The following is a 25,434-nucleotide window of genomic DNA, read 5'->3' on the forward strand; positions in this document are numbered from 1 at the left end:
CGGCGCACGGAGACTGTCCCGCGCGTCGCCTGAGTCCAGGCTCGCTTGCCCGCTGCCCAGGCAACAGAGCCTCCGGTCCCCCCCGGTCCCGGGAGACGCGTGAGCCTGCCAATCCCCCCGCGGGATGCAAAGGCAAAAGGGAACAGCGGCTGTAAAATTCTATACAGGCAAAACTGCGGACACCTAAGATGACGCAATCTCCGCGCGAGGTGGGGCGGGGCTCCGCGAGGACCTCACCCTGGAGACATCACCTGGGAAGCGGAAGCCGTCTGTAGAGAGGTGGTGGGTGAGGGTGACGGTGTTTCGGGTGAGCATTTTTCTCTGTTCTCCGGTACCTTGGTAACGGTTAGGGCCAGGAATTGGAGGTCTGCACTGGCCCAGCAGCGATCAGAGCGGCTGGCCGGCGGTGGGTTCGGGCCTCTGGAGCGGAAGGTCAGAGTGAGTTCCCGAGAGGGGGTGGCGCCTCGTTCGTTCTGCCCAGAGAATGGGAGATTTGGGGTTTTCTGGGTTCCCGCTTCTCCTGCTCTTTTCTCTGCTGAGAACGCCTTCTGTCCAAATACTGTTTGTTCTTGTAAGCCCGGTTCAGATGCCGTCGTCCCTAGGAGCCTTCTACAATCCCCACTGTCAACGTTTTCCCTCCCTCGCTCCGAAAACCTTTCTGCTCGTTTCTTCTCCCGAGCGCTACCACCTCTTACACCACCCGACACCTCTTGATCCGGTTGCTTCCTACCTGTTACCTCCCCTGGGTAACACATGGACCAGGGCTCACGAATTTCCTTGGGTCGTAGCAAAGTGCTCATCCCGTATCTTTGTCTTCCCAGCCAGTGCGCGCTGGGGCAGGGTCCAGATTCTGGCCATCTCTAGCTTCAGCATAGGGGAGACCTGTGCAAAGACCACTGATTAGCGAGTCTGGAGCCTCGTACTCTGCCAGGTCTCAGCTTTTGCGACCCTGGCTTTACCTCTAGAAGTTTCATTCCTCACCTGTAAGGTTGCTAATGGAGATTTCATGAAAGGAACCAGGGGATGTTTGTATGGCTGCGGGGAGGACTTTGTAAACTGTCCAGCACCCCACGGAAGGGAGGGACTTGTTGTTTGGGAGAGAGGAGTCTGCTGTGCTTCAAAATAGGAGATAATTAACCTGTATCCTCTTGGCCAGCTAGGGAATGCTATGTGGTTTGAAAAATGTTTGTATATTTGTGCTGGCCTATTGTAAGGGCTTTATCTGCCTTGCCTTTATGAAGGGTTTTGTTTGTTTGTTTGGGGGGGTGTTTCAAAGACTCTGCAATCCAGCTAATTCACTCCTCTCATTTTACAGACAAGACCTGAAAGGGAAGGGATCTCCTCAGAGTCACAGAGTAATTGGTAGAGTTGGTCAGGAACCTAAGCCTGTAACTGAAGAGACCAGAGGTCTTTCTGTTAGACTTCTTGGGAAGAGACGGTAAGGTACTTTCGCTGCATACCATCTTTTTCTTTTTTAAACCCCCGGTCTCTCAGCTCTCCCAGCCATAGGCCTTCTCACTCTGTATTATAATTACTTTCTTACTTTCTGTTTCCTTGCTAGAATGTCATCTTTCCAATGACAGAAGTTGTGTCTTGTTGTTTGTTCTTTATTCCCAAGGCTAGGCTAGGCTCATAGATGATATTAAAGGTAATGGGAAAAATCTACTAAACACATTTAATGCAGGCATGCTCCATGTAATTATAATGAAATCTTCACAATGGACCTCTATGTAATTTCTAGTATTCCCATTTTATGGATGAGGAAACAGATTTAGGGAAGGGAATGTGCACCAAAAGGGTGGCTGGTGAAGGCCTTCGGGGATTTCAAGTTCAGAAACAAATCCATTTAATTTTCCTCCTCCAGTTCTTCGCAAATTATCTTGTAGAAGAAATGCCCAAAGTGAAAAGGAGTCGGAAAGCTCCCCCAGATGGTTGGGAGTTGATCGAACCAACACTGGATGAATTAGATCAAAAGATGAGAGAAGGTAAGTGCAGAGTTTCTAACTGGGTGAACGGCGTCTAAGAGTCACAGGCTTTGATGTGTCCAGGGGCAGGCAGAAATGCAAGTATCATATTGGAAGAGACAGCCCCACTGTGGCCCCTAGACACTGATCTGTTTTGTTTGCTTATTAACTCAGGAATATTAGGAATTCTAGAAAATAAGATGGCATTAATGAAAAGGTCCTCAAAGACGTTTTAGGGCCAACTTTGATACAGAAATCTTCGAGAATAAAGATCGAGTAGTCTACCTCTAATTATTTACTGTTTTGGTTAGGTACATATTTAGAGTCTTACAGAATATGTTTACTTGGAAAATCCTGTTCTTTTTCATGTTCACATTTTCTGTAAGAGTTTTATCCAGATTTTTCTTGCGTCTCTCTGACACAGGTTTCATCACTTTGTTTTTGCATTATCTACTGGTTTTCCAGAATGTGCCACCTTCAGCTCCCTCAGAATGCTGTATGATCCTGAACTTAATGAATCAGTATCGTGTGTTTTTAGAAATCTTATCTGAAGCCATGAGCATCTGTTGGCCTTTATTTTTATTTTTATTTTTTTTTAAGATTTTATTTATTTATTTGACAGATCACAAGTAGGCAGAGAGGCAGGCAGAGAGTGAGAGAGGAGGAAGCAGGCTCCCCACTAAGCAGAGAGCCTGATGTGGGGCTCGATCCCAGGACCCTGGGATCAGGACCTGAGCCGAAGGCAGAGGCTTTAACCCGCTGAGCCACCCAGGCGCCCCTGGGTTGGCCTTTATGATCACAGTGTGACCACTTACTCAATTGCTTTTCAAAAAAAAAAATTTTTTTTTTTTAAGGTATTTATTTATTTGTCAGAGAGATAGAGCACAAGCAGGTGGAGTGGCAGGCAGAGGGAGAAGCAGGCTCCCTATCGAACAAGGAGCCCAGCACGGGACTCGATCCCAGGACCTTGGGATTGTGACCTGAGCTGAAGGCAGACGCCCAGCCAACAGAGCCACCCAGGCACCCCTAATAATTTTTTTAAGAGACAGTGAGTGCGGGGCCTAGGGGCTCAGAGGGAGAGAGAATCTTAAGCAAGTTCCACATCCAGCGCAGAGTCCGATTGATGGCTCGATCTTCCAACCCTGAGATCATGACCTGAGCTGAAATCAAGAGTCAGACACTCAACTGACTTAGCCACCCAGGCGCCCCTATATGGTTGCTTTTGTAAGAATTTTAAACTAATTAAAGATCAAGCATAAACAGTTGCATAATGAACATTTAGCTAGATTTTTTTTTTAAGATTTTATTTATTAATTTGACAGAGAGATCACAAGTAGGCAGAGAGGCAGGCAGAGAGAGAGGGAAGCAGGCTCCCTGCTGAGCAGAGCCCAATGTGGGCCTTGATCCCAGGACTCTGGGATCATGACCCAAGCCTAAGGCGGAGGCTTAACCCACTGAGCTACCCAGGCGCCCAACATTTAGCTAAATTAATTTTAAAGAATAACACTTTAAAAGAATTGTTGCTGAGGTTTTGAAGTTAATGGGCTATTTCTTTTGCAGTTTTGGGCATTAGCCAAGTGGCAAAAATCTAAATCTAGTGCATGCCAGGACACGTGTACCTCTAGTTTTCCACTTTGCGTTCCACTTTGCGTGCAGACCTGTATAAAACAACATCCAAGAATGTTCACTTGGTCTTGTGAAAATGGGTCCAAAATGGGAGTGCTGCTCTGATTTAAAGATTGAGAAATGACAAAAGCACGGGGAGGGAGGCTCTGTTTCCAGTTGCCCTATAAGCATGTTTGCCCCCTACCTTTTGAATTGAGATCTAGCTGACATAAAACACTGTATGTTTTAGCTGTATGCCATTTGATATGTCTGTATTATGAAAAGATTAACAATAATTTAAGATTCATTATCTTACAGTTGTTTTTTTTTTTCTTGTGAGAGCTTTTAAGGCTTACTTTCTTAGCAGCTTACAAATATACCATATAGTACTGTAAATTGTTGTCACCATTTCCCAGGACTTATAACTGGAAGCTTGCTCATGTGACCCCCTTCCCCCATTTCGCCCAGCACCCCCTTTGTTTCTTACGGTCTCTGATCAGATGCCCCGTTGTGCCTTCTTTGAGCCCCTGTATAAAATGTCAGCCCCCACGTCCCCTTCTGCATGGTCTTTTTTGTGGCCTTTACCACTTACTCCTGGGGGCCAGTCCGCCTCCCTGTCCTGGAACACCGCCCCAGAGCTGCTCTGCCTTCAGCCCACACAGGCTGTACTTGCTCAGTCCGCAACACCTGCCTTTTGCCTGGATGACAGAATCCTGTGTGTGGAGCTGAACTCCACACCCCAAGTAGTAGCATGGCCCCAAAGTTGGAGGAATGGAGGTACAGTCTTCTTGACCACTCCTTCCATTTCTCCCCTACTGTAAAAACTGAGTGGAGGTAGTGGAGATAGCAGGCAAAGATCAACTTGTAGCTGCTAACGGAAAGAATTGCACTTCAAACAGTCCTGTTCAAATCACGTGGCTTACTTTATCTTTTTTCAAGTCACAGCTCTATTGAGATAGAAGTCCTGTTCTGTAAAATGTGCCCTTACGGTGTTGGGGGGTGTTCAGTGTTTTCGGAGTCAGGCAACCCTTACCTCCTGAAGAAACCCTGCACCCTTTGGTAGTCAGCCCCTTCCCCCATCCCCCCAGCTGTCCCAGACTGAGGCAACTACTCATCCACATTCTGTCCCCGTAGGCCGTCATCTAGTAGGTGGGCTTTGAGAACTAGTTTCTTTGACTGGGCATCACATTCTCAAGGTTCATCCATGTTGTAGCGGGTCGTTTCTTTTTCTGGCTGGATGACGCTCCGTTTTGGTGTGTGTGTGGGGGGTGTTTATCCATTCTATCAGCTGATGGACACCAGGATTGTTTCTGCTTTCAGGCTGTTGTGAATACTGCTGTTTGCACGTTCATAGGAGAGTTTTTGTGAGCACGTGTGTTTTCAGTTCTCTGGGCTGTATACCCAGCAGGAGATCCGCTAGGGCATATGGCAACATTAACTTCCTGAGGAAGAGCCAGACTGTCTCCCAGAGAGGCTGTACCATGTTACATTTCCACCAGCAGCCTATGGTCCAATTTCCCCGCATCCTCAACCCTTGTGACTGTCTTTTTGATGATAGCCAAGCTAGAGGGTATGAAGTAGGATTGATACTTTATCCCTACTTACAAGAAAACAAAAATAAAAAAAACCTGTGTCCTGTGCAGTGACAACTGCCTGCCACAAGAAAACACACACCTTTTTCTCCGCAGCTGAAACAGAACCTCACGAGGGAAAGAGGAAAGTGGAATCTCTGTGGCCTATCTTCAGGATCCATCACCAAAAAACGCGGTATATTTTTGACCTCTTTTACAAGAGGAAAGCCATAAGCAGAGGTAATGAACTCAATTCTCTCGGCTCACCAGCTTGAGTAGCTTTCACATTTACTTAATGGTTCCCGTTCTTGCAACCTCAGCAATTGTCAGTTTTCTTATTGGTAAAAAATGTGGGGAGGGGTCAGCGTTGGCTCAACAGTCTTTTTGGTGAAGAGTAGTGATGGGCTGGGGCAGCTTTGTGATCCCATGGTCTGACGCCCTTTCCCTTCTTGACAGAACTCTACGAATATTGCATTAAAGAAGGCTACGCAGATAAAAATCTGATAGCAAAATGGAAGAAGCAGGGCTATGAGAACTTATGCTGCCTGCGCTGCATTCAGACCCGGGACACCAATTTTGGAACAAACTGCATTTGCCGGGTCCCCAAAAGCAAGCTGGAAGTGGTAACGTCTCTACCCCATAATGGCTGATGCTTGAGTTTGAGGTCACTTTTTCAGTCTGCCCCGAAGTCTGCCCTAGTTGGCGGCAGGGGACTGAACACGATTTTGCTGGCTGTCCTGCTGGCCATGCCCCGGGGCGTGAGTCCCTCTCCTGTGTGGTCCGGCCAGGCAGTGTGGCAGCTGCCACGTTAGGTCTGGGGGCCAACTCCATTGCACCCTTGGGCAAGTTACTGAATTCCGTCCTCACACAGGAATTGGGGGTGAGCTTCCCCCAATGTGGTGGGGAGGGCCGAGTCGGGGGAGCTCAGGCCGGTCAGCAGGCACTCCTGCCCTTCCCCTCGCATGCTCTCCCCAGGCACGCTTTTCTCCAGGCCTTCACCTCAGAGGTATTACGTCATATTTCTTCTGTCAGAACTTTGTTCTACAACTTGACTGGGCAGCTCAGGAACGGTGCTGCGTATGCAGCCGCTGAGCTGACAGCGTCAGCCTCTCTGAAGTGGAAGTGCAGGGGGAGGGAGGCGGTTCCTAGGACATTGGCTGTGGTGGCCTTTGAGGGCAGCCCCTTGGCCCATGGTGGGCCAAGCCGGGCGGTCAGGCCGGGCTGCCCACCTCCCCGGTGGCCACCTTTCACACAGGTGCCTCATCACCAGCCCCTGGCAGACCAGTTCTAGTTTGTAGAGCTCTGGGTCAGGGGCTTTACCTCAGCAGGCAGCTCTGTCTCCCGGAATCGTCTGTGAAGTCAGGGAGGAGTGGACATCAAATAAGGGCCCAAGAACATCAGATTCTCCCCTGAAGAATTGGGGTGCTGGTTTTCAGGTGGGGGCAGGGAGAGGTGGTAGAGTGGCGGAAGCCACCACACCCCCCTCACCCCAGGATTCTACAGTGGCATTTGATCAGGGGTGTTGCCCCAGTCCTGTGGCCAGAGGAGAGCCCGCTTTTGTCACCATCCAATCTTGTGCATTTAGTTAAGGGTCTTACTCCTCCAAAAAAACAGAACAAAGGAAAATATACATAAACCACTGCTCTAGGCCCTTCTGTTGGGCAGGCCCTCAGCTGGACATCTGGGCACACCCGGCCCAGTGGACAAGACTCTTCTGCCATTCAGATTCCAGTGCACATCCTCTGCCCCTGTGCCTCTACTAGAACATTCCCCAGCCCAGAGACCCTGAGCCCCGTGGGCAGTAGCGGACTCACTTCCAGCTCACTGCAGGGTAGCTCATGCTCACTTCACGGAACAAGAGTCATTCACAGACTTTTCTGGGGGCTTGTACGTACAGTGACTGCATAAATCAAATGCACAGAGGTGTAGCTTCAATGTCGGCATCTGTCACAGAAGGCTTTGTGAGGAGTGTCCTGTAGACAGTGAAGTCTGGTGGCCACCTTGTTGAGGGTGGAGGTGGGGGGTGGCCCATGGCAGGAGTGTAGCATCTCCACTGTCCTCTGTTTCAGGGCCGAATCATCGAGTGCACGCACTGCGGCTGCCGGGGCTGCTCCGGCTGAAGCCCTCAGGCCCTGACCCCTCTTCACCCTGAACTTTGGACTTCATGGGTTTCTGCCTGTCGCGCCACCCCCTTTCCTGGGAGCAGCTCTTCTGGCAGAGCAGTGCTCCTGGTCTGAGTTGGAGCATGGTCTCTACGTGTAAAGGCTTTGGTGTTTCTCAGCTGTGATTTGTAGAAATAAAATTTTTAAACCTTCTGGGTCCAGCATTTATTCTTTCCAAGAGTCAGCAGTCTGTGGACCCCAGTGCACGAGCACCAGGCCCTAGAAACTGGTCCCCTTGGGCCTCCATCCTGACTCTACCTTGTAGATGCTGTGTGACTGTGAGCAAGTTCACTTTCCTCATCACTGCGGGGATGGCCACCTCCCAGACGAGGATGACCAGAGACGGTCTGTTAAGGTGGGCCAGGCTGCTCTCGGACCTGCCATGAACTTGTCAGGCACCCTGGGCCCAGCGCGTGTCCTCATATACCAATGCCTGCAAAACGCTGCCGTGCTCACTCCGCACTAGACCCTTCCTCAGGCTTGAGGCCACATGAGGACATGCACAGGTCTGATGCGGAGAGGCTCCTGGGGCTCCCGAGGGGCTCCGTAAACAACACGCCCTCCGTCCCAGCTCTGATGGAGGCCCAGCGTCTTCCATCACCTGCCTCCGAGGCCTCCGTCCACATCGGCTTCTGTGATGCGGTCTTGGTCCCCCTGGTGCTTGGTCCGGAACTTTTGCCACGGGTGGGGGGTTTCCTCTGCTGGCATCACTTTCAGCCACTGCTTATAATAAGCTCGGAAGCCATCAATCTTCTCCAAGTAGGTGTTTTTGCCTTTGTACTATAAATGGAAAAGCATGGGGTTCAGAGGAGCCTGTAGTCACTGCATGCGACCTACGGCTCATCCCAACCCATGGCAGCCGGCTCAGGCCTCAGGGAAGCTGTTCTCATTTCTAGGTGGTTAAGGGGGGAGGGCAGGAAAACTATGGATACTCAAGTCACCTACTGTCGAGAAACAGCTGCTGTGGGGCAGACCACATTCCCATCCGCTAACCGTCCCTCGACGTCGGTGCTGCTGCCCTACACCCAGGGATGGCCCCCTGACCCCCCAAGCTAGAATCACTGCCTCCACAGCATGAGCACCTCCCCTGTGTCCTCTCGGCCCTGCTGCAGTGGTCTCGAGAGGGGGGAAGAAATGGAGGGAACGAGAGGCTCGGCAGATGCTAAAAGAAAGCTGGTAAAGATGGGGCACCTGGGTGGCTCAGTGGGTTGAAGCCTCTGCCTTCAGCTCGGGTCATGATCCCAGGGGCCTGGGATCGAGCCCCACATCGGGCTCTCTGCTCAGTGGGGAGCCTGCTTCCTCCTCTCTCTCTCTCTCTGCCTGTCTCTCTGCCTACTTGTGATCTGTCAAGTAAATAAATAAAACAATCTTTATTAAAAAAAAAAAAAAAAAAAGCTGGTAAAGGAATGTGTAGGAAAAAAAAAGCAGCCAAAAATATATTGAAGATAAAAACTTAGCACACGTGGACAAACAGTTGGATTCAAAAGATTTAAGAATTCCAGAAGTTGTATGTACCTAATCCAGCCTGAAAGTACATAAAACAAAAACTCGACAGGGACAGACAGAAATAAGTCCCTGTCCTAAGGGAACAGGAGTGTGGTCTAAATCCAGTTAGCTTTAGGCCTGCGGTAGGCTGGTATCTGGACTGAACCTAAGACGATGCCCTCAGAACACTGCACCACGGAGTGGGGACAAGTCCACTACCCGGAAGATACTTGCAACATGGAACAAAACATGAGAATCCAGAACACACGAAGACCCCCGAAGAACCAGTAAGGCAAGACAACCGCTAGCTGCTCAGTTGCCCAGTTATGCCCTCTGCCTGGTGTATGCTCTGCTGCTGTCTCCCAGGTTCTGACTGAGCCCCCAAAATGGCCCTCATGCGTTGCACCTGCACAGTTGTCCCTGACGCCATACCTGGTGTGTCCCTGCGCCTCTCCCTCCCCGCTACGGGGATGGTGTTCCTCCAGGCCACAGCTGCCCTGGGGGCACTCAGCATGGGGCACTCCCATGGGCCCTGCATCCAAACCCCCCCAGCCTGCGATCCTCAGCACAACAGGGAGAGAAGTGGCCGTTACAAAGCAGACTCTATCACAGCCTGGCTGCCATCCCCATTCACTGGACGAACAACGGTCTATACGGGGCACCAGGCAACGGGCAGGTACCGGGGAGCCAGGTGGGCAAGGCGGTCAGTCTCCAGCTCCAGGGGCTTATGGGTTTTGTGAAGGTGACAGTCATCTGTGCAGGTGTAATTGCTGGCTGTGAGACACAGCGAAAAGAACAGCGCTGGATGTGAGGGGCAGGAGGGAACAGCAGGGCATCCCTGAGAACGAGCCATCCAAGCTGAAACCGACAGGGTGAGGTGCCAGTTACAGGAAGCGGGCAGCCTACTCAGGGCAGAGGGAATAAAAAACCCCGAGGCAGAAGAGGCTGTGTCCTACAGAAATGACAGAAGGCCAGTGGGACTGACAGTGAATCCAGAAAGAGTGACCAGAGATGGAGTGGGCCACAGGGACTCATGGGCTGTGGTTTAAGGAACTTGGGATTTCTCCTAAGGGAAGCCATTGACAGCTTAAAGCAGGGAGTTCCAGCTCCGGGAGGCCAGATCTGGGGGTGTGGGCAGGGGGAAGCAGGGCAGTTAAAGAGAGGACAGGCGAGTGAGAGGCTGGCACACACACCCGATCAAAGGAGGGCGGGTACTGCGCGGCAAACTCCAGCTGGCGGATGACCACCTCATTCACAGGGACCCTGTTCTGCCTCATGTCCTTCAAGATGTCAATGAGATAGGTGTAGTCCAGTTTCTTGAGGGCCGCGTTGATGAGGGTGCTGTAGATGTGGGTGTTGGGGGTCATCTGGGATTTCTGCAACAGCACAGACATACGATCAGCGGGGTGACAGCAGCCACTGAGACAAAGCAGCCCTCTGGGTGCGTCAGGCCATTCAGGCCTGCTCTGCGGACCAGCCACCAGGCCAAGAGGACACCCCACTCCAAAAGGAAAGCACACGTGCCCTGCACTGTAGGTCCATGCCTCCCAGACCCAGGGACCCTATCTTCTCCGGCCTGAAGAACTTGCTCAGAGATCAGCAGACCGAGGCAGTAAAGCACATGCAGAAGACCACCTCCTCGGCTCTTGCCTGCAGGTTTACTGCAATCCCTGCTCCCAGAATGCTGTAACACCCCTGCTCTAGTCATGCCTCCCACCCCTCCTGAGTCGGGGCCAAAACCTGTTCCTCCCCACCACCTCACCCCCCTGCAACCTCCTTCGAGACTCTAACACCCCGTTTTCAATGCCAGATCCTGAAGCAACTCACCAGAGTCTACTTTCTCTCCAGTTGGGCCAGTGACTTTTCTACACTTGAAGCTAGAATGACCCCACACTCCCCATCCCCCATGCACACTGGGCTGTCGGGGTGCAGAGGTCTGGGGGTTCAGGAGGGCCCAGCTTTCTCCTCGAGCGCCCCTAGTTAGCACCATGGGTCCCCCCAGGCCTGGAGCCACTCACCTTCATGTCTGCAAGCAGCTGCAGACCATCCCTTGGCCTGTGGCACCCGATGGCCAGGTTGCAGAAGGTCTGCAGGTTGGGGACAATGCCCCTCTTTGCCAGGAGTGGCAGCAGCGCCTGTTGGGACAGAGACGGCATCCCTGGAAGCTGTGACCCACCAAGCCTGGCAGGAGTCTTCTCAGTTGAAGGCCGTGGCTGGCTGGAGACCTCGGGGGCACAGTTCTTCTGCTCGGAAGCCTCACCACTCCCTCCGGGACCACACTGGATGAGGGTCTCAGCCTGGCTTGCAAGCACCCACTCCCCAGAATTTAACGCTCTGCGAGGACACCCTGCCTTCCGAACCATCTCCACCACGCCAGCCCCCTGCCCCGAGACCCTTCATATTCCCGCGTCTCTCTGCTTCCCTGCGGGCCGTCCATCCAGCACTCGGCCCTTCAACATCAACTGAGCACCCATGGTCTCCCAGGCCCCTGGCCCCACAGTCCAGGGTGGGAGGCAAGGCCAACAACAGCGTGGGACGTAGAGCTGAGCCTGTGGGGGCTTGGGGGTGAGGAAAAAGATGGCCTCGTGGCCTGGCTGGCTCAGGGAGGGGCTCTGTTGTGTTCGGCTAGTCTAGAGAAAGGCGTGCTCTCCACTGAGGCCCTGAAGGCGGAGGCGGTGTCCCTGTCACCTCTGATTGCCCACAGGAGCCCAGCTCAGTGCTCTGACCAAAGATCCATTACACAGACACATGGACAAAATCGCATGAGGGCTGTGGTGGCCCATCTGTAGAATAGGGGTAGCCTCGTACTGGCAGAGCCTTGTGGAGTGAGAAACGGGTGGGAAGCTCTTCGAACGGCATCTAACACAGAGGGCTGTATCAATGTGTTTGTGTGTGTGTGTGTGTGTGTGTGTGCGTGTGTGTGTATGTGTTGGGGAGTGTGTGTGTGTGTGTGTGTGTGTGTGTGTGTGTGTGTATTTGTGTTGGGGAGTGTGGCCGAAGGGTGGGGACACTCCTGAGCCACCAGGCTCTTAGGCCACACAGGTCCCATGGCCCCTGCATGGCTTGTGCTCCTCAGGCGGTGTGAGGATGTCTGGGCTCTGCCTACACTCATCTGTGAGCTCCTCGGTGAGGACAGGCAGCGCAGCCGGCCACTTCGCACCTCCACTCTCAACTCTGACCAAGCCCAGGCCCAGAACGGAGGCTTTAGTCCGTCAGCTCACTACCGCAGGGAGGGGTGACGCCCCCTGCAGGGCAGCCAGGTCCTGCAGTCAGACGGTCTGAGGAGGGAGGAGAAGGGGGGGCCCCAGCCTTGCACCTGGTGCCTACTTCCCAGCCCCTCACCTTTGCCCCCTCCAGATCACCAGACTTGCTCTTCTTCCTCATCAGGGTGTTGAAGAACGTCACGTCGGCTTCCACCTGGTACGTGTCCAGGACGGTCAGCAGTGAGGACTCTGAGGGACTCCCAGGCGCCACCACCTCAGCCAGCAGCGTGAGGGTTTTGATGTTGGGTCGGAGCCCATGCTCTTCCATCTTGCCCAAGAAGCCCTCCAGGCCCCCCATCAAGGCCAGCCTGTCAGCTGGGGTGGTCACAGTCCCAAAGGAGACCACGGCTGGGGAGACTGGTCCCAAGGTCAGGAGGTTAGCCTCCAGCCCGCAGGGAGAAGGTTCTGGGGCCAAGGAAGTGAGGGCCACCTTGTGGTCCGGCTCTGTGTTTGTTTCCACCTCAGGCTGGGCCTTGCTGGGGGCTCTGGCTTCGTGAGGCTCTGGCAGGCTCTCAAGCACCTGAGAAGATTCCAGAAACAGCTGCCTCTCCAAGGCCTCCACATGCAGCCTGACTGACACGCCATCGCCCACCCGGGCCCGGGCTCTCCTCCTTGCCCGAAACCCACGTGCCAGGGGCTGGAGCATGACCGTCTCCTCCCTGGGCCTCAGGAGCAGTGCTGAGGCTACCTCCGGGTCCCCCAAGCCACAGTCTCGAGCTGCCCCCAGGAGTAGGTTGTAGCCATGCTGGCTCGGCTGGAGCCCCAGACTCAGCATCTGCCTCCACACCTGTGGGAGAGAGACAAGCTTGGCTCCGAGAACCTTCTCAGAATAGCCTTCAGCAGAGCAGACACAGGGAGTCAACCACTGCTCGGTAAGTGCAAGGGGCACCGGAAGGAGCTGGACAGCATCAAACCCAACGCCAGGCTCCAGAGAACTAAGAATCCTAAGGATCTGAGGACTCCCTGGGAGATCTCATGGGGGCGCTACTCCTTTCCTCTCTAGCTCACCCCAAACTGTTCTCCACTTTCATCTCTCTGCCCTCTCCCGGGGCCCCTGGGAACAGACTCTCCCTGGGTCTCTGCCCACCTTCTCTGCACTTCTCTGGGGAGGGATGATCACAGAGTCTAGGTTCTGGAAGAGTCTAGGCTGACTCAAGAACTGGATTCAGCAGCACTTCCTGAGCTCCCACTATGGGCTCTGCTTCATGCAGCCTCTGGGAAGGATGAGAGCACAGGGCAGGCACAGCGGAAGGGAGCTCAACAAGGAAGAGCGCCTCCCAAACTGGACGCCCGAGGAGCCCTGTCTCCTACTGAGATGAAATCATTTTCACCGCATAGCACGGTGCCTAGCACTGTATATGCTCCACAAAGGACTGCTCTGAGCCCATCTAGGGCCCTCTGACACCCAGACCACACCATTTCTAAGATGCCAGGAGATGCCACACAGGGCTCACTGGTCACCCTGGATTCTTCGTCTGTGGGCTCAAAGGGCATCCACATTCAGGGGGACAAGACCTCACATCGACTTCCTGTCCTCGTCAGACAAGGCAGGGGCTGGTCAGGCCCACGTGGGTATAGCCTGCAAAAGGTCCGCTGAGCATCAGACAGAGTCTTAAGGAGGGCAAGGATCTCAGCAGGCACCTTCATGGGAAAACACGGGCGGAACTGAGGCTTAGCGGGGATTCGGGCTCTAGGAGTCAGACGGACCTCGGTTCAAATCCCAGCTCTCCTTAATAACTGCGGACCTTAGGCCAGCTACTTAACCTCTGTGAGCCCCAAGTCCCTTGTCTGTGAAACACGGCTGACGCGGCCTAGTTTAAGCAGCTGAGTAAGTGCACGACACAAACCAGCTATCAGCATTACAGACTGTTTCTAACTAGAACAGCTCTAGAACAGAGATCAAGATCTTGGCTGATTTTCACTAGAAAGCTACTGCTTCCAGAAGATAGGCAAGCATCTGTCCAGGGCTGTCCCAGATCACTGGGGCTCAGTCTCCACGTGAGTCAACCACTTGGGGGTCTTGCTGAAATGCCAATCCGGACACAGCAGGACCACGGTGGGGCTGAGACCCTGCTTTTCTGACAAGCCCCCATCAGCATCAGTGAGGCTGGTGCTGCCAGTCTGTGGGACCCACTTTAAGATGGAGGGCCCTAGGTGAGCTCTGGGTCCTTCCCACCTGTGGTACTGTTGCTAATACCGCCACCCCACAGGACTGGGGGCCGGGGGGGATTCTCTCTGGGGATCTGAAGTGGAATCAGAGCTGTGTCTCAACTCTGATGCCCAGGAGAACCTCCCAGGACTACATGCAGACGCCTGGGTCCCACGTGCAGAGATGGTGAGTGGCAGCCCATTGGGAGGAGGGCCCAACAACCACTCTGGGTAAGACGGTAAGCTTTGCTAATCTGAGCTAGCTGCCCAGAAGGCCCCTTGGCGAAGGCCAAGAGCGTGGGCTATGCCCTCACTTGGAGGCAGCCATGCCGCCTCCGAGGGCCTCCTCCCCCTGCCATCTGGAGAACGGTGGGCAGCAGTGTGCTTTGCAAAGGCCAAAATATTGCCAACGTAAATCCACCCAGCATGGGGCAGCCACAGGTGCCCAAATGCACATGTGATCATCATTTGCGCCCGACACGGGTGCACAGGGGAAGGGGGGCAGCAGGAGAGGCAGGAAGGCAGAGCTGGGAGGGACGGACCTGCAGGGCATATCGGAAACCTGTCTTCTTGTCCTGGATGCAGCCCATGAGCAGGTAACTGAAGGTCTCCTCTGTGACTGCATGTCCTTTCTGGATGATCTCCTGGAGGAGGGAGTGAAGGCTACCATGAGAACCTGTGGCAGAGCCTAGGGCCTGATGGGTCTGAATCAGGGCAGACAGTCCTGGGGCAGGCCCAGGACATGTGCCTGGGGCAGGCGAGACCTGAATCTGGCTCTAGAGTGGCTGGGAACCAGCTCCTGAGCAGACCCGTCCAACTCCGCCTGCATTCCCTGCCCCTCTCCCTCCAGGCTGCTCTTCCTGGCTGATGCATCATCTCTGGGTAGCCCCTCTGCGAAGACCATGCCAGCAGCCACTTTTAGGCCCTGTGCCCAAGACACTGGGACCGCAAAGAGCTGGCTTCAAGTCCCAGCTTTGCCCACCTGTGAGTGTGGGCAAGGCAGGAAGCTCCCTGGTCCCAGCCCCATCTGTCACGGGCATGACCTACCGCAGAGGGTGTCCGGAACAGCCCCACAACAGACTGTGGTGTCTGTCCACGGCACGTGCTCGAGGGACTTGTTACCCCTGGCCTCCCTCGGACCTGTCAGGGTTGGCCATGGCCTTCTTGAAACGTTCTTCCGCCTCTCAGCCCCTCAGGGGCTCCTCCTTGAGCCTCTCTTCCTCCGTCTCGTAAGCGTGGCTATTCCCACACTACCCCGCCACTGCCACTCTCCGGTCCCCACCTCTGTCGCCAACCCTGCCACCTCAGTGAGGTGTTTTTTTTTTTTTTTAAAGATTTTGTTTATTTATTTGACAGAGAGACAGAGAGAGATGGAATACAAGCAGGGGGGGTGGGAGAGGGAAAAGCAGGCGTCCTGCTGAGCAGGGAACCTTACACAGGGCTCCATCCCAGGACCCCGGGATCTTGACCTGAGCTGAAGGCAGATGCTTAACTGACAGAGCCCCCCAGGCACCCCTCTCAGTGAGGTTTTAGTTCATGCTCCCTCCTCCTGGACCGTCACAGCTGTCTCTTAACTGGTCCCCCTCCCCCACCAGCCAGAGTGACCATAAAATATCAGTGGCATCTCTGGACAGGTCAGAGGCCTATCAACCACACTGCCCTCTTCTGGAAGCTTCAACTGCCTGCCTCTCACACGGCACCCTTTGGAGGGATCTGTCTCTCTCAAGGAACTCTCCAGGCTTGAGACCCCATGATCCTGCCTCTCCTGCCAGCTCAAGGCAGCCAACCCACGGTCTGGTCAAAGGCTGCTATGTACCATGTGGTGTCTGGACAGCTCATCAGGTCCTCTCTCCTGCCGGGAGGAGGGGGGGAATCTCACTACGTGCAGTGAGGAAATGCGTAAGTCAGCAGTGGAAAAAGTGAGACAGAACTTAAGAGCAGACAGCAAGTCTGCCCATGGGCCTGAGGCAAGACAAAACTGCCAAAGGCGTGCCGAGGTTCTCCTGAGGTTTGGTCGTGGGGGCCTGGAGCCTTCCTGTAGGTGTTACCTCATGTTTGTCTCCCTCCCCACCCTGAGAGGGCGGAACCACCAGCCAGCTCATGCTCCTCCCTGCTTAAACCCCCTCACTGTCTCCGGGGAAACTGGGAATAAAAAACCCTCCTTACAGCTGGACGATAAAAGAAGCCACAGGGGGCACATGGGTGGCTCATCTGGTCCTGATCTCAGCTCAGGTCTTGATCTCAGAGTTAAGAGTTCAAGGCCCAAACGAGCTCCAAGCTCCAACACAGAGCACGATTTTAAAAAAAGAGAAAGAAAAGAGGGGTGCCCGGGTGGCTCAGTCGATTAAGCGGTTGCCTTCAGCTCAGGGAATGATCCCAGGGTCCTGGGATCGAGCCCCACATCGGGCTCCCGGCTCAGTGGAGAGCCTGCTTCTCCCTCTCCCTCTGCCTGCCACTCTGCCTGCTTGTGGTTTGTCTCTCTCTCTCTCTCTGTCAAATAAAACAATAAAATCTTTAAAAAAAAAAAAAAGAAAGAAAGAAAGAAAGAAAGAAAGAAGGAAGGAAAAAGAGACTTTGGGCCAAAGGGCCCTCAAGGGCCAAAGCCCTGACCCAGCCAGGCCCCTGTTCAGCACTCCCATGTCCCCCTCCCCTGCTTCCCTCAATCCTGGCACCTCCTGGAAACCAAGGAGTTCTGTTCCCACTGCTCTCGCTGAGCAGGAGGCCTTGGCGCGCTATGAAGCCCCGCCCCTCACTGCGGCACCAAGGAATCCCACATAACAAGTCACAGCACACACAACCCACTGCCATCCTAGGGGCAGGGCCTCTTTATCTGTCAGACTGAGGCCTCTGAGCATTGCTGAACCTGAGCCCGACTCCTTATCAGCCCCCGAAACCTCCTGTGAGGGACACAGAGAGCCACAGCCTCACATCCGCCGCCGTGTGAGACCAGCCCCCCACGGGGTACCCTCACCTTGAACACATCAAGGCACATCCTGAGGTCTGCGCACATGGCAGCCATCTTCAGCAGCGCATGGTACGTTTTCAAGTTGAGCTGGAAGTTTCGGGCCTGCAGCTGCTGCCGGAGCTTCAGGGCGCTCTGCAGAGCAGAGTCCTTCCAGGGGGACTCGGCGCAGACGTTGAACAGGGCTGTATAGGTGGCATCTGATGGCTCCAGGTCCCGCTTTTTCATCTGCGGAGATGGGAAGACACCTGGAAGCGGCTCTGGGGTCAGCTGCACATACAGGTGAAGCCGAACGGAGGGAAAGCTAGAGAGGACCCCGCTCCTGCATTAAACAGGCCCACTAGCAGGGCCAGTGCTAAAACAGGGCTGAGTGGTGTGTCGGAGCCTCCTTCTCCCAGACCCGGACTTGGCCTGAGGGCCTCTGAAAACGGGACACTGTATCCAGACGCACCAAAGAGTCATCCTCAACACGGCCACCAGCCCACTGTGGGCCCTAGAGGCTTTTAGCAGGGTCCTCCTGATGCTCCCATGTCACCCCGACTCTTAAGACCCAAACAGTGGATCTGGTCCGGGAAAAGGCAGGAAGAGACCATCCAGACCAGCTCTAGACTTTACTAACTGAGGGGTCACGGGTCAATGAGCTCCTTGCTGGGAAAATGCAGATGATACCGACACCTTGAAAGGCTGTTGCAAGGGAGAGCTAGGAGAGTGGCCCCCAGACCAGCAGTGGCCAGGAGCATGTCACTGCAGCACATCTCAGGACACTCTGTGTCCCCCAGCCCTGCAGAGTCACAAACCACAGGGTGAGGCCTCCGCTCTGCTTCTCAAACCCTCCGGGTGTCCGAGCGAGCTGGAGTCTGAAAGCTCCTTGTAAAGCCAAGTGCTAATACAGAGATCACCTAAGTGATGGGTATTTGAAAACTTTCTTTACTGACTTTGCAGCTTTGGTATAAATCTGAAATTGTTCCAAAATACAAAGTTTATTGAAGAAAAAAAAAAAGCAACAGATTATCAATAACTTAAGAGGGAATAACTTAAGAGGGAACTGTGCTTCTCTGAAGTAACAGGTAGCAAGTCACTTAAGGATCCTCCAAATGTGCAGAAACGCGGAGACCACACCGTGAACTGAGAACCACGGGAAACGCCCCCTGGCACCAGCCGCCCCTCACTTAGCACCTGAATGCTTTTCTGCTGGTCAAGGAAGGCCCCTGCTGTTCTCCACCACAGTGTTTCATGAGGTCTTTGTAACCACAATTCCTCCCCCTTGCTTCCAGCCTCAAGCAAATGCATTGCAAATGACAAGAAGTCTTGCTGGGATGAAGGAGGAACCCAGTTCCTGGCAGCTAGAGAGGATGGGATCCCTCCTCCTCGAGCCTGCTATCTTCTTAGACAAAGCTCTTTCCTAACTCACAAAGGAAATAGCTTCCTGGCTCTGAGAACCATAAGCACAAGAAGTGGGCAACTATAAAATGAAACCATCTTCCAAGAGGAATAAAAGCTCCTTTTCAGAGGACCAGCTTTGGAAGCCAAGTGCTCATGTGCGTCCAGCGTGGGGAGTAGGGGTGAGGGGATGTGAACACACCAAGGACAGCGGTGGAGAAGGAAGGGGGCGCGTGGGGCCTGCTGTGTTCAAGGAAGGTCATGTAATCATCCAAGATCTCCTCCACTTTACAGAGGATGAAACAGAGGCCGGGAGGTTAGTCTGGCTGCAGTAATGCACGCACGTGACCTCCTACCATGCGAGCCAGCTCTCTCTGCCTCTGAAGCCCAGGCTCTCTGGAGCCTGGCCCTCCCCCTTCTGGCCCTGGGCACACACACCCCCCCCCCCCCACTTACATCATTGTAGAGCCGGAAGGCCTTCTTCAGGTATCCCGCCCGCCCGCAGCCACCGATCAGCACCGTGTAGTTGCACTCGAGGGGCTGGAGTCGCTCCTCCTTCAGCATCTGCCGCTCAAACAGGTCCAGGGCCTCGGCCAGCTGGGAGGAAGGGAACATGGGAGGAGGCTCAGGGCAGCCTCGGAGAACCTCAGCAGAGGGAGCAAGACTGAGACTGAGGGACTCTCCTGGGCCTGCCCAGGAGCTACACAGCCGCCCTGGGCTTCTGCCACCAGCCTCTGGGTCCCTGTGCTCTGCAGTAAGGGAGCTTCGTGGTGGCCAGGAAGAAAAGCCCACTAAACTCCCACCACCTGTGAAGGCTCTTGGCCCCACTGCCAGGGCTGCCTTCCCTCCAGCCAGATGATGAACTCCTTGAAGGCAGGGCCATCCATGTCTTTGCCTCTCTGTGGGCCTACAGTAGAGCCAGGGCCTGGCTCTCAGTAAGTCCTGAGAAAATGTTAATTCTGCAAATCCTGGGATCTGTCCTGGCCTTGCTTCCTGGCTGACCCCATCCATAGTGCCAGCCCTCTGGTTCTAAGCGGGAATGGGAGACCACATTCTGCAAGGGTTGGTGAGCACACTCAGGGCCACTGTGCTGCACGATCGCAGGGGGGCCATTCATGGCAACAGACTCCTGCGGTGGCACAAGACAGCAGCCCCAAGGGACCAGCTTCCACTGGCTACAAATCCCTTTGGCCCACAGTCATCTCTACCCCATCCCTACTCCTTACACCGTCCCCTTTAAATCCTCGGTTCACCCCTTTACAACTTAATTTTCTTTTTCATCCAGTGGTTTAACCAGTAATGACTGAATCCTTTAAGGTCTATTTGCTAGGGATACAGCTGTGAACAAGAGGGAGCTCCTTTGTGGAACACATCTTCTACTGTGGAAAGACAGACACCAAGTGAGAAAACTAAGACAAAAAAAAAATACTGTGTCAAATGGTGTTAGGTTTTTTGTTTTTGAAGATTTTATTTATTTATTTGAGAAAGAGAGAGAGAAGGAGAGGGGAGAAATTCAGAGGGAGAAGCAGACTCCCCACAGGGCCAGGAGCCTGATGCAGGACTCAATCCTGGGCCTCAGGGATCATGACCCAAGCCAAAGGCAGTTGCCCAACCAACTGAGCCACCCAGGCACCCTCGTGTTAGGTTTTAAAACAAAAACAAAGGAAGAAGTGCCAAAAGAAGGGGATGTGAGATTCAGTTTTAGATGTTACAGTCAAGCAGAGCTTCACCCAGAAGGTGACAGAAGAACAACAATCCGAAGGAGGTGAGGGAAAAACAACAGTGTCTATGAAAACAGCCAGTGCAAAGGCCCTGAGGCAGGAGTGTGCCTGGGAGTTGGAGTTGGAGAAGCAGAGAGGAGGCCGGGATGGCTGTAGCACTGTGAGGAAAGAGGACATAAGAGTAGAGAGGTAAGAGGGGTAAAAGGAGACCCTACAGGCTTCAAAAGCTGTTGTGAGGGCTTTGGCTTCTATTTGTTTCTCAACTTTTAACCATGGAATGGTTCACATATACACAAAAGTAAAGAAAGTAGTATAACTACAATGGTTATTAACGTGGCCATGGAGTGCTTGGGTGGCTCAGTTTGTTAAGCATCTGTCTTCAGCTCGGGTCATGATTCTAGGGTCCTGGGATCAAGCCCCATGTCCGGCTCCCTGTGGACAGCCTGCTTCTCCCAGTCCCTCTGCAGCTTCCCCTGCCTGTGTTCTCTTTCTCTGTGTCAAATAAATAAATAAATAAATAAACTTATTAAAAAAAAAAATCTGGCCAATCTTGTTCATTTATTATACCTTGTACTCCTGCTCCAAACTGAATTTTCTTATTTTTAACCAGGCTCCACACCAAAATTAGAGCCCAACATGGGGCTCGAACTCACAACCCTGACATCAAGACCTGAGCTAAGATCAAGAGTCAGACACGTCTCTGACTGAACCCCTCAGGCCCCTGAAATGAATTTTTTAAAGCACATTTCCAGACATTGTATCATTCATTCCCCAGATCTTCAACACACACCTCTAAGAGATTTTTGAACATAGATGCAATGTCATGATCAACACCTAGGAAAGTGAACAGCAGTGTCATCGAACACATTAAGAGTCCTGGAAAGGGGGCGCCTGGGTGGCTCAGCGGGTTAAGCCTCTGCCTTCGGCTCAGGGCATGATCTCAGGGTCCTGGAATCGAGCCCCACATGGGGCTCTCTGCTCAGTGGGAAGCCTGCTTCCCTCCTCTCCCTCTGCCTCCCTCTCTGCCTATTTGCTGTCAAATAAATAAATAAAATCTTAAAAAAAAAAAAAAAAGGAAGAGTCCTGGAAGAGTAACATAATCTGCTTTAACAGCGTGGCTCTGTGCTTTGCACAGACTTGGGAGGAGGGGGTAAGGGCAGCAGGGAGCCTGGTGGCAACTATGATAGCTGAGGGGGTGAGGACAAGGCGAGGCCTGGGCTTCCAGGGGTAGCACTGTGAGAAGTGAGGACTGGCAACACTTTGAAGCTCCCACTGGTGAGAGAAAGAGAAGAGCTAGGGACGGCCTGAAGGCTTCTGGCCTGAGTGGATGGATGGAATGACGGGATCGCCATTCAGTGAGATGAAGATGGTGCAGCGAAAACAAGGCTGGGAACCGAACTTTCAGGCCCGTATGGGTGAGTGTAAGGGGGTTGGTGAGGTAGCTAGAGATACAGAGCAGGAAGGCTGGGCTGAAGGTACTAACGTGAAAACTGCAACAAGGAGTGGGGCCCCCAAATGTCAGGTGGCTGGTGGATCGCGCGGCACAGCACCCAGGGTGAGTGAAGACAGAAGAGCCCTGAGCATCCAAATACTTAGAGATCAGGAAGGTAATGCAGCCCCTCCGAAATACTGGGCTACCAGGGAAGTCGAACCAGGAATCCCAAGGTCCCCTCACCTTCCCTTCCCTGATCAGGCGTTTGCACTGGAAGAAGTACCAGTAAGGCGTGTTTCTGCGGCCCCGCCATATCTCTGGCTCCAGCTCCGTTTCCTCGTCTTCAGCACTCTGTTCCCTGAGCCGTAGGTTATACAACTGGGCTGTTGATTTTTGGAATATTTTCCTCGAGGAGTACGTGTTGGAGAGGGTCCCAAAGCTCTCTTCCTCCTCCTCCTGAGAGGCCACGGGGTCAGGCTGGCTCAGGTCAGAGCCGAGGCTGCTTGTGCTCTTCCCGTTCCCCTGGCCAAGGGGCAGCTGCGAGGGGGAGCTGCTGCAGGGTCGAGTCAGCCCCGCAGCCCTCAGCCCTGCAGGCCCCTCCCTGCCTCCTGTGCAAGTGGCTCCGAGAGGGTTAAGGTGCTGGAAGGCAGACAGTCCCACGGGGCGGAGTCCAGAGAAGAGCCGAGCCAGCCTCGCGAGGTCCATCTCTGGCTTTCTCCTCCAGGGCCTGGCACAGGTCAGAAACATAATGAAAACTACTGGGGTCTGTAGTCCCGAAAGGCAGAAAGAAGAAAGAGAAGGGACCACAAGCCCGAGTGCTAAGGTTAGAATGCCTAGATTCAGATTTCACTTTTGCCAAAGAACCATCAGTGAGTCCCTGGGCACTCGCCACTCTGGTCAGTCTCCTGCCCTGTGAACTGGGGTTACCTGGACCTAACACCCACACAGCACTGTAGCAATGATCGAATGAGGCCTCCAATACACGACGTGTGGCACGGTGTTGGCAAGTAAACCACTCAACAGACGAAAGCTAATGGTATTCTCAAGCTATGATCTAGGAGACCAGGCACTGAAGTTAGAGCTGAGTTTGACTCCTGGCCAGAGCCGTGTGACTAGGCCCATTCCTTGACCTTCCCGTGCCTAGATTTCTTCAGCACAGGATGAGGACGATCCCACCAACCTCACCACAAGGTTATAAAGATCAAATGAGATGTTTTTAGTACCTCATTTAACAGGTACTTAAAAAATTGTAGCTATTTTAATATGTTACGAGAAAAAAAAAAACATTCTGGGCCTCTGCACAGGGAAGTTAACTCGAGCATGCCTTTTCTGCAAAATTTGTGGATAAATGGGCTAGAGTTGTGCTGTTAATACACTAACCACTGGCCACATGCAACTACTGAACACCTAAAATGTGTCTAGTCTAAATGAAGATATGCTTTTAGTATAAATCACACACCAGAGTTCAAAGATTTTATACCAAAGAAGAAGGTAAATTAAACACAATAATGTTGGGGCACCTGGGTGGCCCAGTGGGATCTGCCTTCGGCTCAGATCACAATCTCAGGATCCTGGGATCGAGCCCCACATCCCCCTCTCCCTCTGTCTGCCTCTCTGCCTACTTGTGATGTCTCTGTGTCGAATAAATAAATAAAATCTTTTAATAAACAAAACAAACAAAAAACAAAATAATCTTTCAACACATCGAAATGATAATTTTGGGTATATCAGGCTAAAAAAATTTAATTTTAGTTTTCACAATTTGTAAGTTTTGTTTAATGCAGCTACTTGGAAATTTTAAATCATATATGTGCTTGCATTCTATTTCTACTGGTCTGCATACTTGAAACTCTTTAATAAAAAAATATCAGGGGGCACTGGGTAATGGAGAGCTCAGCTTCTTCCTCTCTCTTCTGCTCTCCCTACTTGTGGTCTATCTCTCTGTTGAGTAAATAAATAAAATCTTAAAAAAAAAAATAAGGGGCGCCTGGGTGGCTCAGTGGGTTAAGCCGCTGCCTTCAGCTCAGGTCATGATCTCAGGGTCCTGAGATCGAGTCCCGCATCGGGCTCTCTGCTCGGCAAGGAGCCTGCTTCCCTCTCTCTCTCTCTCTCTCTCTGCCTGCCTCTCCATCTACTTGTGATTTCTCTCTGTCAAATAAATAAATAAAATTTAAAAAAATAAAAAAGAAAAAAGAAAAAAAAAATCAGGGAATGCCTGGGTGGCTCAGTCATTTAAGCATCTGTCTTAGGCTCAGATCATGATACCGGGGTCCTGGGATCTGCTTCTCCCTCTCTCTCTGCTGCTTGCTCTCTCTCTGTCAAATAAGTTAATAAATCTTAAAAAAAAAAATGTAAAATTACATAGGTGCTCAAATTATATTTCTGTTAGAGTGGCAGGCCTCACCAGATGTGCAATGGTAAGGGCCCTCTGTACTAGTGTCAGTGGGGTGCTGGTCAACAGAGGCTGTCTAATACGCTCAGCAAGCTACTCCCCTTCCTGAGCCTCAGTTATTAATCAACCTGCAATCACTTCAGAGGTCTAATTTTACATTTTCAAGTAGCCACATCAGATAAAGTGCTTCTTTCTTTAAAAAAAGATTTTATATTTTTTTGACAGACAGAGATCACAAGTAGGCAGAAAGGCAGGCAAAGAGAGAGGGAGGAACAGACTTCCCGCCGAGCAGAGATCTCAATGCGAGGCTTGATCCCAGGACTCTGGGATCATGACCTAAGCCCAAGGCAGAGAGGCTTAACCCACTGAGCCACCCAGATGCCTCTAGATAAAGTGCTTCAGTGCGTTAAATGAAATGCACCGCATTGCAAGAAAAAACCCCAATGATACTGAAATAAGTGTCAAGACGTTAAAAAAAAAAAAAAAAAACCAAAACCTCCTATACAAGTACACATGCTGCTTTTTTGACGCTTTAATACCAAGATCCTGCCATCCTGTCACAGCAGTGGCTAATATAAACAATAGCTTGTGGCTGCTACAGCTTCCATAATTTACACTCATCACCATTAGAAACCCGACTGAGGGACGCCTGGGTGGCTCATTGGGTTAAGCGTCTGCCTTCCACTCGGGGTATGAGTCCAGGGTCCTGCGATCGAGTCCCGCATCCGCTCCCTGCTCAGCGAGGAGCCTGCTTCTCCCTCTACCTGCGGCTCTCCCTACTTGTGCTCTCTCTAACAAATAAGTAAATAAAATCTTAAAAAAAAAAAAAATCACGACTTAGTTCAGGGCGCTGTTAACGCTACTCCGTCAGTCACGGAAGGAAATGCTCATTTCACACCGAGAAAACTAAAGGTGCAATTTTCTTCCTACCCAAGTTCCTCAACCTGCCCAAGCTAATAACTCCTGAATTAGAGACGCGCCGCCGCTGTCCCCTCTGGGGCACCCGCCCCTCCCTAGACGCTCCCCTCGGCGCTCTGGCCAGCCCGACCCCCTCCACACTGGCCTCTGGAGCCTTGGTTGTCTCACTAGACGTCCGACCCCAGCTGTGACACTCCCTGTCCGGACTCCCGCTCCCATGTCACCCCCAGTCCCGCTCCGCGTCACCGCGCCGCGTGGCCCCCAGTCCCGCTCCAGCCTCACCTCGCGGCGGACCAGGTTCTCCTTCCCAAGGACCTTCTGGTAGGCGCGCGCCTCAGCCGACTTCACGCAGGCGCACTCGGAGACGCGAACTCCCCGCCCCGTGCGCGCGGAGGCGGGTTACCCGGGGCCGCGAGGAGAGGCGGGAGTTC

At 52.9% G+C, this 25,434-nt stretch overlaps 2 protein-coding genes across 8 annotated transcripts; one reads left to right on the forward strand and one right to left on the reverse strand.

The window, feature by feature from the left end:
* Positions 1-181: 181 nt before the first annotated feature.
* BUD31 (BUD31 homolog) lies at positions 182-7,454 on the forward strand. Of its 5 annotated transcripts, none has more exons than XM_032328483.1 (6): positions 182-307; positions 1,316-1,443; positions 1,865-1,985; positions 5,258-5,380; positions 5,597-5,763; positions 7,210-7,454. In XM_032328483.1, exons 3-6 carry the CDS (start codon positions 1,892-1,894, stop codon positions 7,258-7,260), a joined length of 435 nt encoding a protein of 144 aa, XP_032184374.1. In that variant the 5' UTR covers positions 182-307; positions 1,316-1,443; positions 1,865-1,891; the 3' UTR covers positions 7,261-7,454. The 5 variants fall into 5 exon arrangements, with proteins under 5 accessions (XP_032184374.1, XP_032184376.1, XP_032184372.1 ...); XM_032328485.1 differs by having other exon boundaries at positions 1,887-1,985; XM_032328481.1 differs by having other exon boundaries at positions 1,316-1,438.
* On the reverse strand, positions 4,474-25,389 carry PTCD1 (pentatricopeptide repeat domain 1). Of its 3 annotated transcripts, none has more exons than XM_032328471.1 (9): positions 25,286-25,389; positions 21,937-22,420; positions 18,997-19,137; positions 17,170-17,388; positions 14,741-14,842; positions 12,130-12,837; positions 10,806-10,922; positions 9,981-10,163; positions 4,474-8,082 (listed from the first exon to the last, which is right to left on the reverse strand). In XM_032328471.1, the coding sequence occupies exons 2-9, from the start codon at positions 22,396-22,398 to the stop codon at positions 7,900-7,902; spliced, it is 2,115 nt and encodes a 704-aa protein (XP_032184362.1). In that variant the 5' UTR covers positions 22,399-22,420; positions 25,286-25,389; the 3' UTR covers positions 4,474-7,899. The 3 variants fall into 3 exon arrangements, with proteins under 3 accessions (XP_032184362.1, XP_032184363.1, XP_032184364.1); XM_032328472.1 differs by lacking the exon at positions 25,286-25,389 and adding an exon at positions 24,748-24,778; XM_032328473.1 differs by lacking the exons at positions 21,937-22,420; positions 25,286-25,389 and adding an exon at positions 21,052-21,135.
* Between the last annotated feature and the right edge of the window lie 45 nt (positions 25,390-25,434).

The sequence above is a fragment of the Mustela erminea genome, chromosome 20, assembly GCF_009829155.1.
Source record: "Mustela erminea isolate mMusErm1 chromosome 20, mMusErm1.Pri, whole genome shotgun sequence".
NCBI lineage: Eukaryota > Metazoa > Chordata > Mammalia > Carnivora > Mustelidae > Mustela > Mustela erminea.